This window comes from Nerophis ophidion, linkage group LG11, assembly GCF_033978795.1.
Source record: "Nerophis ophidion isolate RoL-2023_Sa linkage group LG11, RoL_Noph_v1.0, whole genome shotgun sequence".
NCBI lineage: Eukaryota > Metazoa > Chordata > Actinopteri > Syngnathiformes > Syngnathidae > Nerophis > Nerophis ophidion.
In genome coordinates this window covers 25,746,121-25,763,511 of record NC_084621.1, presented here as the reverse complement: position 1 = coordinate 25,763,511, position 17,391 = coordinate 25,746,121, and the positions used below count along the sequence as shown (strand labels likewise).

The 17,391-nt window shown below is 40.3% G+C and overlaps 1 protein-coding gene across 7 annotated transcripts in view; it reads left to right on the top strand.

Annotated features, from left to right (window-relative positions):
* Positions 1–17,391, top strand: part of satb1b (SATB homeobox 1b) — a 210,205-nt gene that overhangs the window by 72,120 nt on the left and 120,694 nt on the right. For all 7 annotated transcript variants that reach the window (XM_061915459.1, XM_061915464.1, XM_061915463.1 and 4 more), the window contains exons 3-4: positions 10,450–10,626; positions 12,389–12,515. In XM_061915459.1, the coding sequence (XP_061771443.1) occupies positions 10,450–10,626; positions 12,389–12,515 (304 nt within the window). The remainder of the gene's footprint in view (positions 1–10,449; positions 10,627–12,388; positions 12,516–17,391) is intronic.

Below are 17,391 nucleotides of genomic sequence, written 5' to 3'. Positions count from 1 at the left end.
TTTTTCTTATGTTTTCAAAGTTTTAATTTGTCGCGGCTGTAATTATTTCGTGGCGGGCCGCCACAAATAAATGAATGTTTGGGAAACCCTGGGGTCTGTCACGTCAGTTAACGTGGTCCGTCACCTCATTTAATGTGGTCCGTCATGTTGTTTAAAGTGGCCCCCGATGTCATTAAATGTAGTCAGCCACGTTATTTAATGTGGTTTGTCATGTCATTCAGTGTAGTCTGCCAGATCATTTAAAGTGGTCCGTCATGTCATTTAATGTGGCCCCCTATGTCATTCAATGTAGTCTGCCACATTATTTAACGTGGTCCGTCATGAAATTCAATGTAGTCTGCCACATCATTAATGTGTTCCTTCATGTCATTTAATGTAGTCTGCCACATCATTCAAAGTGGTCTGTCATGAAATTCAATGTAGTCTGCCACATCATTTAATGTGGTCCGTCATGTTATTTAAATTGGTCCCCGATGTCATTCAATGTAGTCTGACACATTATTTAATGTGGTCTGTCATGTCATTCAGTGTAGTCTGCCGGATCAATTAATGTGGTCCGTCATGTCATTTATTGTAACCCCCGATGTCATTTAATGTAGTCTGCCCCATCATTTAACGTGGTCCGTCATGTCATTCAATGTAGTGTGTCACATCATTTAAAGTGGTCCGCCATATCATTCAATGTAGTCTGCCACATCATTCAAAGTGGTCCGTCATGTCACTTAATGTGGCCCCCGATGTCATTCAATGTAGTCTGCCACATCATTTAAAGTGGTCTGTCATGAAATTCAATGTAGTCCGTCATGTCATTTAAGGTGGCCCCCGATGTCATTCAATGTAGTCTGCCACATCATTTAAAGTGGTCCGTCATGAAATTCAATGTAGTCGGCCACATCATTAATGTGTTCCGTCATGTCATTTAATGTAGTCTGCCGCATCATTTAAAATGGTCTGTCATGTCATTCAGTGTAGTCTGCAACATCATTTTTAAAGTGGTCCGTCATGTCATTTAATTTGGCCCCCGATGTCATTCAATGTAGTCTGCCACATCATATAAATTGGTCCATCATGTCATTCGATGTAGTCTGCTACGTTATTTAACGTGGTCTGTCATGTCATTCAATGTAGTCTGCCACATCATTTAAAGTGGTCCGTTATGAAATTCAATGTAGTCTGCCACATCATTTTTAAAGTGATCCGTCATGTCATTTAATTTGGCCCCCGATGTCATTCAATGTAGTCTGTCACATTATTTAAAGTGGTCCGTCATGTCATTCGATGTAGTCTGCTACGTTATTTAATGTGGTCTGTCATGTCATTCAGTGTAGTCTGCCACAGCATTTAAAGTGGTCCGTCAAGTCAATTCATGAGGCCCTCTGAGGGCAGCGATAAATGCAATGTGGTCCTCAATGAAAACGAGTTTGACACCATTGTCTTTAAGGGGCATTATCTTACATTTGCACCCTTTCAGACTTATATTTAAAATATTCTGTTTTTTTTCTCGTTTGTGAGCTTGGTGTCTTCTTAACATATTACAAAATACTGGAGAAACATGCACTTTCCAAAAAACGTAATGAAACATAAAAAAAGAGGTGCACGGCAAAAAGTGTACTTAAAGTGGTTCTTTCTTATAATGGTTTTCCACATATATTTTTTTATTACTTTATTCTCCTCTGATACTGTGCTGAGTCTTTGATTTATTTTGCACAATGTTCCATTTAGTTCATTATTTGTACACTTTCATTTTTGAAGTTGTTTTTCATGTATTATATCACTTGATTGACCAAAGCTATGACTATTTATCTGCATCACTTCATGTTAAAGAATTGCACAGTGACGAAGACCTTGTCGAAACCGGTCTGTGTTTTGGTAGCGCCTGTGCAGTTTTTATAAAAATTATTAGAAGGACACGAGTGTTGCAGGCCTTGCTTTTTCTTTAAGTGTTTTCAACATACCCCTTGTTTATTTTTTATGCAAATCTCACAGTAAGGTATGAGAACTTCCCAACCTTTCTGCCAGGTCTCATCAATTTCACTTTCGGAAATTCATGTGTGACCCTTGATTTTAATAATCCTCAGGGATTATTAAAGTATTTCTGATTCTGATTCTGATTCAGACCCCCTGACCAATTGGCAGTCAGTATAATTACTAGAATTTTAATGTTTCAGCCGGGAGGAGAATAATGCAGATTTGCCTTGTATTCAACCTTAAAAATAATAAAGCATTTTGTCAAAAAATATTTCCTTTATGCCCGCTGGAATCTAATATCATTTTAAAAGCCCCTAAAATAAGCAGTATAGCTCTTTTAAAGACTGGATGGCTTGTTTGAATGATATCTTTAACACGCATTAGTGTTTTTCCATTTCTACCTTTGTTCTCTGTTGGACTAATTTCACTTGATCAACCCTTTTCGAACATTTGAAAATAATATAAGTATGTATGATTCCTGCCGATATCGAATCAAAATCAATACCCAAGGCTCCTATTTTGGTATAATATCGGAATTCAATCAGTCAATCAATGTTTGTTTATTTAGCCCCAAATCACGAGTGTCTCAAAGGGCTGCACGAGCCACAACGACATCCTCGGTTCAGATCCCACATCAGGGCAAGGAAAAACTCAACCCAGTGGGATGACAATGAGAAACCTTGGAGAGGACCGCAAATGTGGGTGACCGCTCTCCTTCTAGGGGAGACCAGTGCAATGGATGTCAAGTGGGTCCAGCATAATATTGTGAAAGTTCAGTCCATAGTGGATCTAACATAACAGTGAGAGTCCAGTCCATAGTGGGGCCAGCAGGAGACCATCCCGAGCAGAGACAGGTCAGCAGTGCAGAGATGTCCCCAGCCGATGCACAGGCGAGCGGTCCAACCCCCGGGTCCCGACTCTGGACAGCCAGCACTTCATCCATGGCCACCGGACCTGTGGCCCCCCACCCCTTCACAAGGGAGAGGGGGGCTGAGCAGAAAAGAAAAGAAATGGCAGATCAACTGATCAATTAATGCCCCTTATATCCTATTCCATTTCTGCTGACAGATGGCCGTGACCATTAAGGAAGTACAGGGTGTTTAGCTCCGCCCATTAAGTACCATACCATTTAGGGCTGGGCGATATATCGATATATCGCGGGTTTGTCTCTGTGGGATATAGAAAATGACTATGTCGTGATATTCGAGTATGTGTTCTCACGCAGTTACTTTTAGCTGCGGGCATTACACTACAGACTTTTATCACTCTTTGTTGTCTCTGCTTTTTAGAGACAGTAAGCGCACCTTCCTACATACGTCACATACGTATACGCCCTCGCGGAACAGAGAGGTAACAGCATGGGTAATGTTAGCTGTGATGTTAGTGGAGCCGTGCGAGTGGTAGTACGAGAGAAAGAAGGTGCGAATCTGCTAACAAATGAAGGAATAATTAATTACCAAGAAAAACAGCAGGGTGTCCATTGTCTGGCGGTGGTTTGGCTTTACAGACAACCATAATTTGTCAAGTGTGGGGCAAAATCGTTGCTACAAAAAATAACTGCTAAAATGTAGCATAATTTCAAAAGTCACCTGTTAGAGAATGAAGAGTGCTTACTCCGCATGTCAACATCTCCATTCGGTGCCACACGCCCACATCATTAAAATGCAGAGGCAAACATTTCCAGATCAATCAATCAGTCAATCAATCAATCAATCAATGTTTATTTATAGAGCCCTAAATCACCAGTGTCTCAAAGGGCTGCAGAAACCACAACGACAACACCGTATGAAAAAAAATAGTCAACAACAAAAAGAGATAATGTCCGCAGTAACCTACCACATAGCGAAGGACGAACACTATTTGATTTCCTATTATGCAGCTCATTTTTATTTTACACTTATTGAAATATCTTCTTTGATATCATGCACAAAAGAGCACTGTATTTGTTTTAAACAAAAAGTGTACAACAAGTGCACTTTAGTGTTGTTTTGATGTCATCTTAGTGACATCATGCACAAAAAATGCACTAATAGCTTGTTTTAAAGTCTCTCTGACAATCTTGCACTTTCTGTTTTGGAAAAGACATGAATGTTTGTGCCACTGCTTATTAACTGTTTAATAAATACAGTTTTGGTAAATAGACTCAGTTAAGATTTCCTTCTCTGCATGGAAGTTTAAAATGAGCATATATTAATGCAATATGAAGAAGAATGTTTTAATGTAGACACATAGAATTATCATACTGCTGTGATTATATGCATCAAGTGTTCATTCAAGGCTAAGGCAAAACATCGAGATATATATTGTGTATCGTGACATGGCCTAAAAATATCGAGATATTAAAAAAAGGCCATATCGCCCAGCCCTAATACCAAGGCCCCTTGCCAAATATTGGTACGGTGTGAATCATTAACGAATCAAAAACGGTGTACAATACTGAAATTACCGAGTGTAAACACACTTGCGATGATCCCCTCCTGTTGCTTTTAATGCCGTTTGTTTTAGTTTATCGATGGAAAAAGAGATGATTACGCTGAATCGAAGCAACTGCTTTTGTGAGTCGAACAGCATGCAAGCTAGTTTAACTGGATCCCTCCTGCACGCATCCACCCTCCGCCCACCATTCTCCCCGCCGCATGCTCACTAAAACTCTTAAAACATTTCCACAATGCTCCTTTAGTCATCCCAGCATGCAAACACACACACACTCGCTTATTGTGGCAGACAATGGCTAACAGAGGAGCACTGTGAGAATCATCCCTGTGTCGTGCTGGATATCGCCGTGTCACTGCCCCACTGTCCAAACTGTCGCCCTCCCGCTCCGTGTTTTGTTTACTCGCCAGAACTTCCCAACCTCCAAGAGCCACAGTGAGAATATGAAATATTTTTTTAATTCCGGGAAACACAGAGCCGTCCAAAGGGCGGCGCTTTTTAATAGTGATGTTTACGTTTCTTGTTTTGTTTTTTTTTCTTTTGGAGGAAATTACTTTGGAAATCCTGCAGGTTTCAGAGTAATAATTGCACTTGGCTTGAGGACAGTTGGTTTGTTTGGCCGCCGTTTGGTGGGAGCGCCGCCGCTCCAGCGTCCTCAGATGGGCCGTTTCTCGTATTGGCTCCTTTTAATCTGCGGGTGTCGCGCTCCAGCTGAGAGAGTCTAATTCCGAGCTTCCATCATCTGGGCAGGCGCCTCCTTCTTTTCCTCCGAGCCTCTTCGGCTGCGAGCGGAGGGCCGGGCTGCACCCGTGCAGAGAGAGCCTACAGTGGGCATTGTGTCCAAGCCCGGAACAATATTTACCACAGCCGTCTGTGGGCTCCCTGGAAACAAAGCCAGTATTGATCCCCCAAATGAACCTACACAGCAGTCTTTATTGTTAGATCTTTATCTATTAAAATCAGGGCAGGAGAAAAGCGTCTCTTTCAGCACATTCCCTGGCATCTGTCGGCTTATTGATTGTTTTGCCAGGGCTCTCTGCGCATCTTCTGGAATGCCTGGGATTGGAAAATATTAGAACATAATGTCAGTTTAATGGGCATGGACTGATGAAGGATTGTGGGGAAATGAAGCCAGGTGACTATAGAGCGAAAACACCCAGCACCAGTACCTTCTTGGTTCTCTTTATACAAACCCCGTTTCCATATAAGTTGGGAAATTGTGTTGGATGTAAATACAAACGGAATGCAATGATTTGCTAATACTTTTCAACCCATATTCAATTGAATGCACTACAAAAACCAAGATATTTGATGTTCAAATAATAAATAACTTAAAATTTCATGGCTGCAACATGTGCCAAAGTAGTTGGCAAAGGGCATTAATGGCGCCTTCACAGATGTGTAAGTTACCCATACCTTGGGCACTAATGCAGATACTGGCTTTCGAAACTTTGCGTCGATAACAGTCTGGATGGTTCGCTTCCCCTTTGGTCCGGATGACCCGATGTTGAATATTTCATTTGAAATATGGACCACAGACCACAGAACACTTTTCCACTTTGCATCAGTCCATCTTAGATGATCTCGGGCCCAGAGAAGCCGGCGGCGTTTCTGGATGTTGTTGATAAATGGCTTTAGCTTTGCATAGTAGAGTTTTAACTGGCACTTACAGATGTTGTGACTGTATTTAGTGACAGTGGTTTTTTGAAGTGTTCCTGAGCCCATGTGGTGATATCTTTTAAAGATTGATGTCGGTTTTTGATACAGTGCCGTCTGAGGGATCGAAGGTCACCAATGTTACTGCCGCTTACGTGGAGTGATTTCTCCAGATTCTCTGAACCTTTTGATGATATTATGGACCGTAGATGTTGAAACCCCTAAATTTCTTGCAATTGCACTTTGAGAAACGTTGTTCTTAAACTGTTTGACTATTTGCTCACGCAGTTGTGGACAAAGGGGTGTACCTCACCCCATCCTTTCTTGTGAAAGACTGAGCATTTTTTGGGAAGCTGTTTTTATACCCAATCATGGCACCCACCTGTTCCCAATTAGCCTGCACACCTGTGGGATGTTCCAAATAAGTGTTTGATGAGCATTCCTCAACTTTATCAGTATTTATTGCCACCTTTCCCAACTTCTTTGTCACGTGTTGCTGGCATCAAATTCTAAAGTTAATGATTATTTGCAAAAAAAAAAATGTTTATCAGTTTGAACATCAAATATGTTGTCTTTGTAGCATATTCAACTGAATATGGGTTAAAAATGATTTGCAAATCATAGTATTCCGTTTATATTTACATCTAGCACAATTTCCCAACTCATATGGAAACGGGGTTATTAATTTGAAACATTTGTACGCACGTACAACACTTAAGAGCTTCAGTATATCTATATGTGGAATTAAATTATGGAATGGATTAAGCAAAGCAAACAAACAATGTATTAATATGATCAACTTCAAGAAACTCTTCAAACTTAAAAGTGTTTACAAAGTACAAAGACGAAGAACCATGATAAACATTCTGAATGTATTTCATCCATCCATTCATTCTCAAAATAATCTTACTTACCTCATCATATGAAATATAACTTACCTCACCAATTATTATTTATTTATTTATTTTTTATTGTGATTACTTATGGAGCGTATTGTGAATGAATTGAGAACAGGAAGTGAACAAAAGTTTTAGCAACTGTTATGTAAAAGAAAAGGGGTAGGATTAAATAAGCTCTGCTTCTTCCTACTCCTTTTCGAACATGTTGAAAAGAGAAACCTGAAATTGTGATGTATCATGTTGTATGCTTGCATGCTCGAAATAAACTCAAACTCAATTACCGTAAAATCTCAAATATTATTCATCTCATTCATGTAAGAGACTAGGTGTTGTATTTACGGTTTTTAAAATTTTAGTCACAATAAACTATTTATTCTGCCACGTAATAAAAAAAAAATAGGATTCTTTCATCCCCCATGATGGACCAATACACCCAAATGTAGGGGCTTTGTTGCTTACTATGTCACCTTGATTATTTCTACTATGTATGAATTAGGGATGGGTTTTATAGCATACATTTTTTTAACGTCTGTAATATTTTTAACTTTTTCACGTCCGCTTTGCAAAGTGTCGCTGAACTGTTACCTCGTTGTGGGTGGTTAGTAGTGAGCAAGGCAGTACAATAAAGAAGTAGTGGGCTTTGGCCTTACTTTTAACAGGCAGGGAACTTCATCCACTTTTTGTACAATAGTAATGTCTTGAAATTGATCATGTGAATTACTGTACATTGTTTTTTGACTCAGTATGTCCAATTAATTATGTCATCTAGTGTAAATAAGTGAAGTGAATTATATTCATATAGCGCTTTTCTTTAGTGCAGGGGTCGGGAACCTTTTTGACTGTGAGCCAAATATTTTAAAATGTATTTCCGTAAGAGCCATATAATATTTTTTTTAACACTGAACACAACTAAACGTGTGCATTTTTAAGTAAGACCAACATTTCTAGAGTATAATAGGTCTCTTATTTTTTGTAATAACATTGTTATTCTGAAGCTAAATGTGAAGGGGGCGTGGCCCGCGGGCCTGCAGCAAAATGGGGTGTTCCAGGACCGGCCTCAAAATCAGCGAAAGCTGCGTAGATAGTCCACCTGAGCCTTGTTATCTAATCACCTGTCGCTCTGTTATAAGCAGCAGCCAGGAGGAGAGACGGGGTTGGGGCTGGAGCCAGAGCGCGAGCGAGAACGAAAGAGAAAAATACAATTGCTGGAAAGCAACTGAGAGACTTATTGAAAAAAAAAACAATAGTGTAACCCTGAAACGGGCTCTCATGTCGGTGCTTGGTGGTCTGAAGAACCCCTAGGAGGACAAGCCCCACACTAACCAATAATAAATAAATAACTTCTTAACTAACGCAACTTCTTGAACAGATGCGGTAGTAAACGGATGGATGGACTAAAAATGCATGAGAATGTTTTATGTTTTGAACATTATTTTAAACACTTATTACAAGTGGAATTATTCATTACTTATCATGTTAAGCAATGTCTACTCAGATTTATCCGAGAGCCAGATGCAGTCATCAAAAGAGCCACATCTGGCTAGCGAGCCATAAGTTCTCTACCCCTACTTTAGTGACTCAAAGTACTTTACAAATTGAAACCCAATATCTAAGTTACATTTAGGGTAACGTGTCTTGCCCAAGGACACAACGGCAGCGACTACGATGGCGGAAGCGGGCATCGAACCTGGAACCCCCAGGTTGCTGGCACGGCCACTCTACCAACCGGGCTATACCGCCCCATACTGTATATGCGACTCATATTTCAAAATACATTTTAAATTTAGCATTGAATATTGCATTATATGCGCCATATTACATAGGGCAGGGGTAGGGAACCTTTAGCTCGGGAGCCAGATGTGGCTCTTTTGATGACTGCATCCGGCTCTCAGGTAAATTTGAGCTGACTCTGCTTAACACGATAAATAATGAATAATTCCACTTGTAGTCAGTGTTAAAAATGATGTTCAAAATATAAAACATCCTCGTGCATTTTTAATCCATCCATCCGTTTTCTACCGCACCTGTTCAAGAAGTTGCGTTGATGGTAAGAAGTTATTTATTTATTATTAGTTAGTGTGGGGCTTGCCCTCCTGGGGGTTCTTCAGGCCACCAAGAACCGACATGAGACCCTGTTTCAGAGTTACAGTATTGTTTCATTTTTCAATAAATCTCTCAGTTGCTTTCCAGCAATTGTCTTTTTCTCTTTCGTTCGCGCTCGGGCTCTGGCTCTAGCACCAACCCCGTCTCTCCTCCTGGCTGCTGCTTATAACATAGCGACAGGTGGTTAGGTAACAAGGCCCAGGTGGGCCATCTACGCACCTGTCGCTGATTTCGAGGCCGGTCCTGGCAACACCCCGCTTCGCTGCAGGCCCGCAAGCCACGCCCCTCCACAGTTAGCTTCAGAATAATAATGTTATCTCAAAGAATAAGAGACCTATCATACTCTAAAAATGTTAGTCTTACTTAAAAATGCACGCATTTAGTTGTGTTCAGGGTTAAAAAAAGATTATACGGCTCTTACGGAAATACATTTTAAAATATTTGGCTTCTTGGCTCTCTCAGCCAAAAAGGTTCCCGACCCCTGACATAGGGCCTGATTTACTACAGGTTTGCATGTACTAAAACATGTGCAAACCTGATAGCACAAGCAAATCTGAGTGGATTGTAAAGTAGATTGCATCTCTTAAATCGGCGGATTAAGGCGGGCAGTCCATCTTCATTAATATGCAAAATATATGCTGATCATCAAAATGCCCACAACACTGGGAGGAGAACAACGCAAATATAATTATTTAGCACACGCAATGTGATTCATCAACACTCATCTTTGTTTTGCGAGCCCTATTTAGACTTTTATTTAGCACGTGTCAGAAGGAAAAAGGAATAATACATAAATAACGGAGTAAATTGACAGAACAACAGGATATGGGATAAATAATACATAAATTGCATAATGTAATACGTATTGAAAAGGCCTTATGAGGTAAAAATATGTAAGACTTTTAAAAATGACAGATTAAAAAGAAAATATAAGTAAGTATAATATTAATACAAGTGTATATTGTGCTCCCAAAGTGTATCTAAGTTAAGTTAAAGTACCAATGATTGTCACACACACACTAGGTTTGGTGTTATTTGTCCTCTGCATTTGACCCACCCCCTTGATCACCCCCCTGGGAGGTGAGGGGAGCATTGAGCAGCAGCGGTGGCCACGCCCGGGAATCATTTTTGGTGATTTACCCCCCAATTCCAACCCTTGATGCTGAGTGCCAAGCATTGGGGTAATGGGTCCCATTTTTATAGTCATTGGTATGACTCGGCCGGGGTTTGAACTCACTCGGCCACTTTGTCATGGCACACAAATAGTCCACAGGTCAGATGGAAATCGGCCCGTAAAAGAAGAACAATGTGTTTTTTTGTTGTTTTATTTTAACGACGGTGACACGGCCTTCGCTCGTCTCACCAATGACGTTTGCCGTGTGTCTCTCAGGCAACATGCTGCCGGTCTTCTGCGTGGTGGAGCACTACGAGAATCCTATGGATTTTGACAGCAAAGAGGAGCACGCGGAGTTCGTGCTGGTGCGCAAGGACATGCTCTTCAATCAGCTCATCGAGATGGCGCTGCTGTCGCTGGGCTACTCCCACAGCTCGGCCGCTCAGGCCAAAGGTAAGCGCCGCTGTTGTCGCCTTTCTTCAATCACGCCTTCTGCGGGCGAGGCACTCAGCAGCTGGTCTGAAGCCAGGCTAACACATTGTGGCATCAACACCACACACACACATTCTTTTATCAATTGTTCACAAGGAGACTTTCATATTGTGCATTTTTGTTGTAATATTTTACAAAACCCGTTTCCATATGAGTTGGGAAATTGTGTTAGATGTAAATATACACGGAATAGAATGATTTGCAAATGCTTTTCAACCCATATTCAATTTAATGCACTACAAAGACAAGATATTTGATGCTCAAACTCATAAACTTTATTTTTTATTTTTGCAAATGATAATTAACTTAGAATTTCATGGCTGCAACATGTGCCAAAGTAGTTGAGAAAGGGCATGTTCACCAATATGTTACTACACCTTTTCCTTCAACAACATTCAATAAGCATTTGGGAACTGAGGAAACAAATTGTTGAAGCTTTGAAAGTGGAATTCTTTCCCATTCTTGTTTTTTGTCGAGCTTCAGTCGTTCAACAGTCCGGGGTCTCCGCTGTCGTATTTTATGCTTCATAATGCGCCACACATTTTCGATGGGAGACAGGTCTGGACTGCAGGCGGGCCAGGAAAGTACCCGCACACTTTTTTTACAAAGCCACGCTGTTGTAATTAAAAAGACGGCGCTTGGAGTGCAGCATATGTTGTTCTAAAACCTGTATGTACCTTTCAGCATTAATGGTGCCTTCACAGATGTGTAAATTACCCATGCCTTGGGCACTAACGCACCCCCATACCATCACAGATGCTGGCTTTTGAACTTTGCGTCCATAACAGTCTGGATGGTTCGCTACCTTTTGGTCCGGATGACACGATGTCGAATATTTCCAAAAACAATTTGAAATGTGGACTCATCAGACCACAGAACACTTTTCCACTTTGCATCAGTCCATCTTAGATGATCTCTGGCCCAGAGAAGCCAGCTGCGTTTCTGGATGTTGTTGATAAATGACTTTCGCTTTGCATAGTAGAGCTTTGACTTGCACTTACAGATGTAGCGACCAACTGTATTTAGTGACAGTGGTTTTCTGAAGTCTTTCTGAGCCCATTTGGTGATATCCTTTAGAGATTGATGTCCTTTTTTGATACAGTGCCGTTTGAGGGATCGAATGTCATGGTCATTCAATGTTGGTTTCCGGTCATGCCGCTTACGTGGAGTGATTTCTTCAGATTTTCTGAACTTTTTGATGATATTATGGACCGTACTGTAGATGTTGAAATCCATAAATTTCTTGCAATTGCACTTTGAGAAACGTTGTTCTTAAACGCAGTTGTGGACAAAGGGGTGTACCTCGCCCCATCCTTTCTTGTGGAAGACTGAGCATTTTTTTGGGAAGCTGTTTTTCTACCCAATCATGGCACCCACCTGTTCCCAATTAGCCTGCACACCTGTGGGAGGTCCAAATAAGTATTTGATGAGCATTCCTCAACTTTATCAGTATTTGTTGCCACCTTTCCCAACTTCTTTGTCACGTGTTGCTGGCATCAAATTCTAAAGTTAATGATTATTTGCAAAAAAAAAAGTTTATCAGTTTGAACATCAAATATGTTGTCTTTGTAGCATATTCAACTGAATATGGGTTGAAAATGATTTGCAAATCATTGTATTCCGTTTATATTTACATCTACACAATTTCTCAACTCATATGGAAACGGGGTATGTACAAATGATTTAAACGTGTCAGCTCCTCACTGCTGGTCCATCCCACCAGGAATGATTCAGGTGGGCAAGTGGAACCCCATCCCCTTGTCATACGTGACGGACGCGCCGGACGCCACGGTGGCCGACATGCTGCAGGAAGTCTACCACGTGGTCACGCTCAAGATCCAGCTGCACAGGTTGGAATTGCACACACACACACACACACACACACACACACACACACACACACACACACACACACACACACACACACACACATACACACACACATATACTCACACACATGGAGATGATAAATATTCATGCGTCCTGATCTCAAGTACCTTCTTATTTCATTCACAAGTGCATTGCACAAACGCACGTTAGTAGCACTCATCGCTGTCCAATCAGAAGCATGTATGTCCCACAGGACTGTCAATCTGTTTGTGGTGCTGATAGGGTGGAGGCGGGGGTGGTCAATGATGTCATCGCCACAATTTTCATAATTGGTTATGAAAGACATGATGATTGTTCACAATCTTTATGAAAGACATGATGACGGGTGTATTTTTTTAATGCATTCTAAATAGTAAATATATGCGATCCCAAAAGTCAGCTTAAAGGGGAACATTATCAGCAGACCTATGTAAGCGTCAATATATACCTTGATGGCGCAGAAAAAAGACCATATATTCTTTTAACCGATTTCCGAACTCTAAATGGGTGAATTTTGGCGACTTAAACGCCTTTCTGTTTATCGCTCTGTGGCGATGACGTCAGAACGTGACGTCACCGAGGTAATACAGCCGCCATTTTCATTTTCAACACATTGCAAACACCGGGTCTCAGCTCTGTTATTTTCCGTTTTTTCGACTATTTTTTGGAACCTTGGAGACATCATGCCTCATCGGTGTGTTGTGGGAGGGTGTAACAACACTAACAGGGAGGGATTCAAGCTGCACCACTGGCCCGAAGATGCGAAAGTGTCTGCTGCCAGACCCCCATTGAATGTGCCAAAGTGTCTGCACATTTTACCGGCGATGACAGACATGGCACAGAGATGTATGGATAACCTGCAGATGCATTTGCAACGATAAAGTCAACGAAATCACAAAGGTGAGTTTTGTTGATGTTGTTGACTTATGTGCTAAACAGACATATTTGGTTGCGGCGTGACTGCCAGCTAATCGATGCTAACATGCTACGCTAATCGATGCTAACATGCTATTTACCGGCGGTGCTATAGCAGACATGGCACAGAGATGTATGGATAACCTGCAGATGCATTTGCAACTATATTTTGTATCCTTCCACCCACATTTAATGCGAAAAAAACACTCACCAATCGAAGGATTTAAGTTGCTCCAGTGTCACAAGATGCGAAAGTCCTGATCGTTTGGTCCGCATATTTTACCGGCGATGCTAACGCAGCTATTCGGCCATGCTATGGCTATGAATAGCGTCAATAGTTATTCGCTCAATAGCTTCAGTTTCTTCTTCAATACTTTCATACTCCAACCATCCGTTTCAATACATGAATAATCTGTTGAATCGCTTAAGCCGCTGAAATCCGAGTCTGAATCCGAGCTAATGTCACTATATCTTGCTGTGGTATTCGCCATTGTTGGTTTGTATTGGCAGCACTGAATGACGTCACAGGAAAATGAACAGTGTCTTCGCAGAGAGCGAAAAAAAGGCACTTTAAAGCTTTTTTTGGGGATATTCCGGGACCGGTAATATTTTGAAAACAAAATAAAAAAATACAACAAGCCACTGGGAACAGATTTTTATTGTTTTTAACCCTTTTTGAAATTGTGATAATGTTCCCCTTTAAAACATCCAAACACACCCAAAGTTAGTTTGCCCGTCATCCTTTAGCAACTTGGCATTCCCAAATATTTTCCTGTATAAAACTCTGTTGATGACAAAGATACAAGACACGTTGCTCAAATTGTGTGTAACTGATGTCCTCATATGGATCAATTCCACCAATTTGACTTATGTTTTAGGTGGAAAGCGCGTCTAGATTGTTTCGGTGCAGTCCCTTGATTTTTTTTTTTTTTTTTTTTGTACAATCCATTTTATTTCAGTTTGTTGCTCTCTCCCACAATACCGCTGGTTGAATACAGCCATGTAATCAAAAACTTTGACTAAAAACAATGGATACCCAGTCCCCACAATGCATTGCGAAATCATGTACAGTACCCTTTTGGGCCCTATATTTAGTAGCATGAGGAGTTTGAACATTCATATTGTTTACAGTTTTAACATATCTGAAAGGGAGTAGGAAGAAGAAAAGGTTGATTACTCTTAGCCCTTCCTCATATCACATCCCAACAATTACTAATATGTTTGGTTACTTCCTGTGCTCAAAAGTCACAGCACAGTCAAAGACAAATGTTTTTGTTCATTATCAGTATTATTATTTATTCATTTTCTCATAACGTGATTCATTTTGCTCTATTTATCAATTTTTGATGGTTTTTCAAGGTCAAAGTAACTAAACAGCCCCGTTCAACTCGACGCCCCTCCTTGAACTCTTTCCACGTACCGGTGAGAAAAAGTATCTCCTGGCTCTATTCAGCACGATGGCTAGCCGTTAGTCCAAGGAGACAGGCAGAGCAGCGTGTCGTACAGGCGTACACACCTGTTGCCATTTAATAACAGTGGCTTGTAAAAGTTGATTGATTTGATATGCAACACAGTCTGCTCTTTAAATGTTAATATCACCGACAGTCACCTTCATTTAATTGTGACAGACAAAATTGTGACTGTGATTAAAATTCGATTAAATGTGCAATTAGGGCTGGGCGATGTGGCCTTTTATTAATATCTCAATATTTTTAGGCCATGTCACAATACACAATATATATCTCAATATTTTGCCTTAGCCTTGAATGAACACTTGATACATATAATCACAGAAGTGTGATGATTCTATGGGTCTATATTAAAACATTCTTGTTCATACTGCATGAACATATGCTCATTTTAAACTTTCATGCAGAGAGGGAAATCACAACTAAGTCAATTGACCAAAATTGTATTAATTAAACAGTTATTAGGCAGTGGCACAAACAATCATGTCATTTCAAAACCGAAAGTTCAAGATTGTCAAAGACATTTCAAAACAAGGTGACATATCAAAACATTAAATTAAAGTGCACTTTTTGTACAGAACTCCACTACAATAGTTTAAAACAAATAAAGTGCACTTTTGTGCATGATGTCACACAATATATTTTAATAGGTGTCAAATAAAAATGAGCTGCATGATAGGAAATCAAATTGCTATGTGTTAGGTTACTGCGGACGTTATGTCCTTATGTTGTTGACTATTTTTTTCTTACGGTGTTAATGTGGAAATGGTTGCCTCGGCATTTTGTTGGTGTGGCACTGAATGGACATGTTGCCATGCAGAGTAAACACTCTTCATTCTCTAGCAGGTGACTTTTCAAATTATGCTACTTATTAGCAGTAAAGCTACTTTTTGTAGCAACACTTTTGCCCCACACTTGACAAATTACGGTTGTCTGTTCAACATATTCCCACTTTAGGCCGAACCATCCCCAGACCAGTTTTTCTTGGGAATTAATTATTCCTTCATTTGTTACCAGATTCGCACCTTCTTTCTCTCGTGTTACCACTCGCACCACAGCTAACGTTACCCATGCCACTACCTCTTTGCTCCGCGAGGGCGTATACGTATGTGACGTATGTAAGAAGGTGCGCTTGCTGTCTGTGAGAAGCAGAGGCAAGAAAGTGTGAGAAGAGCCTGTAGTGTAATGCCAGCAGCTAAAAGCAACTGCGTGAGAACGTTTACTCGAATATCACGATATAGTCATATTCTATATTGCGCAGAGACAACCCCGCGATTTATCGAGTATATCGATATATCGCCCAGCCCTATGTGCAACCCTAGTCTGATTACTCTCTAAATAAAATGACAGAGTCGCTAAGTTGGCAACACTGATCCCTTCTAGGAATGGGTTTTATTTACATTTTAACTGATACTAGTAACAACTTGATACTGGAAAAAAAACAGTGCCTGAACTGGTACTTAAAAAAAAAGAAAACATGCACATTTTTGTAAAATAAACAAACTGAATCAAAATGAAATTTTGTGACATTCACATTGAACAGACTGAAATACTTGCTTTATATAAATTAAATGAAACGTAAGTAATACATAAAGAAAAGTAACAAATTGTCATAATTATCGCAAAAAGTGATATCTGTAATATTGTCGCTAATAATTCAGATAGTCCGTAAACCCAACCCTGCTTGCCTAGTTGTCATTAGTGCGTAATGAGGAGGTGCTGTTTTGTTGTTGTTATGAAAGCTGCTGTTGGCGTGTTCAGGTTGGCAAAGAGTAAAAAAAAAAAACATTGTTAGGGTCAGTGCTTCTTTTTAAAATCTATGTTGCGATATATACCGTATTTTTCGGACTATAAGTCTCAGTTTTTTCATAGTTTGGCCGGGGGTGCGACATATACTCCGGAGCGGCTTTTGTGTGAAATTATTAACACATTTCCGTAAAATATCAAATAATATTATTTATCCCATTTGCGGAAGAGACAAAGAAAATGTCAGCAATCGTCACATACATGTCAACCAATAAGAATTCGGCGGAGGAGGGTCATGGCAGAAGTGCATTGTGGGTCATGGAATGCTAACTGCTATATGCTACTGCCGTAGCTATTAAAATGGATAATTTCATCGTTGGCGGTAATTTATAAAAATTGGCACCGAAAAGGAAATCATGTACTGCAGATTACAAGCTGGACGTAGTGAAATATGCAGCAGGAAACGACAAGAGGAAGTGGGGCATACCTTTGGAGTTGTCAGAGTTGGTTGGAAGCGACATCAAGGAAGAAGATTTCATTGGAGAAGTGACAGATTGTTTGGTAAACGTATAGCATGTTCTATACGTTATAGTTATTTGAATGACTCTTACCATAATATGTTACGTTAACATACCAAACACCTTCTCCGTTGTTTGTTTATGCGTCATATAACGTACACTTATTCAGCATGTTGTTCACTATTCTTTATTTATTTTAAATTGTCTTT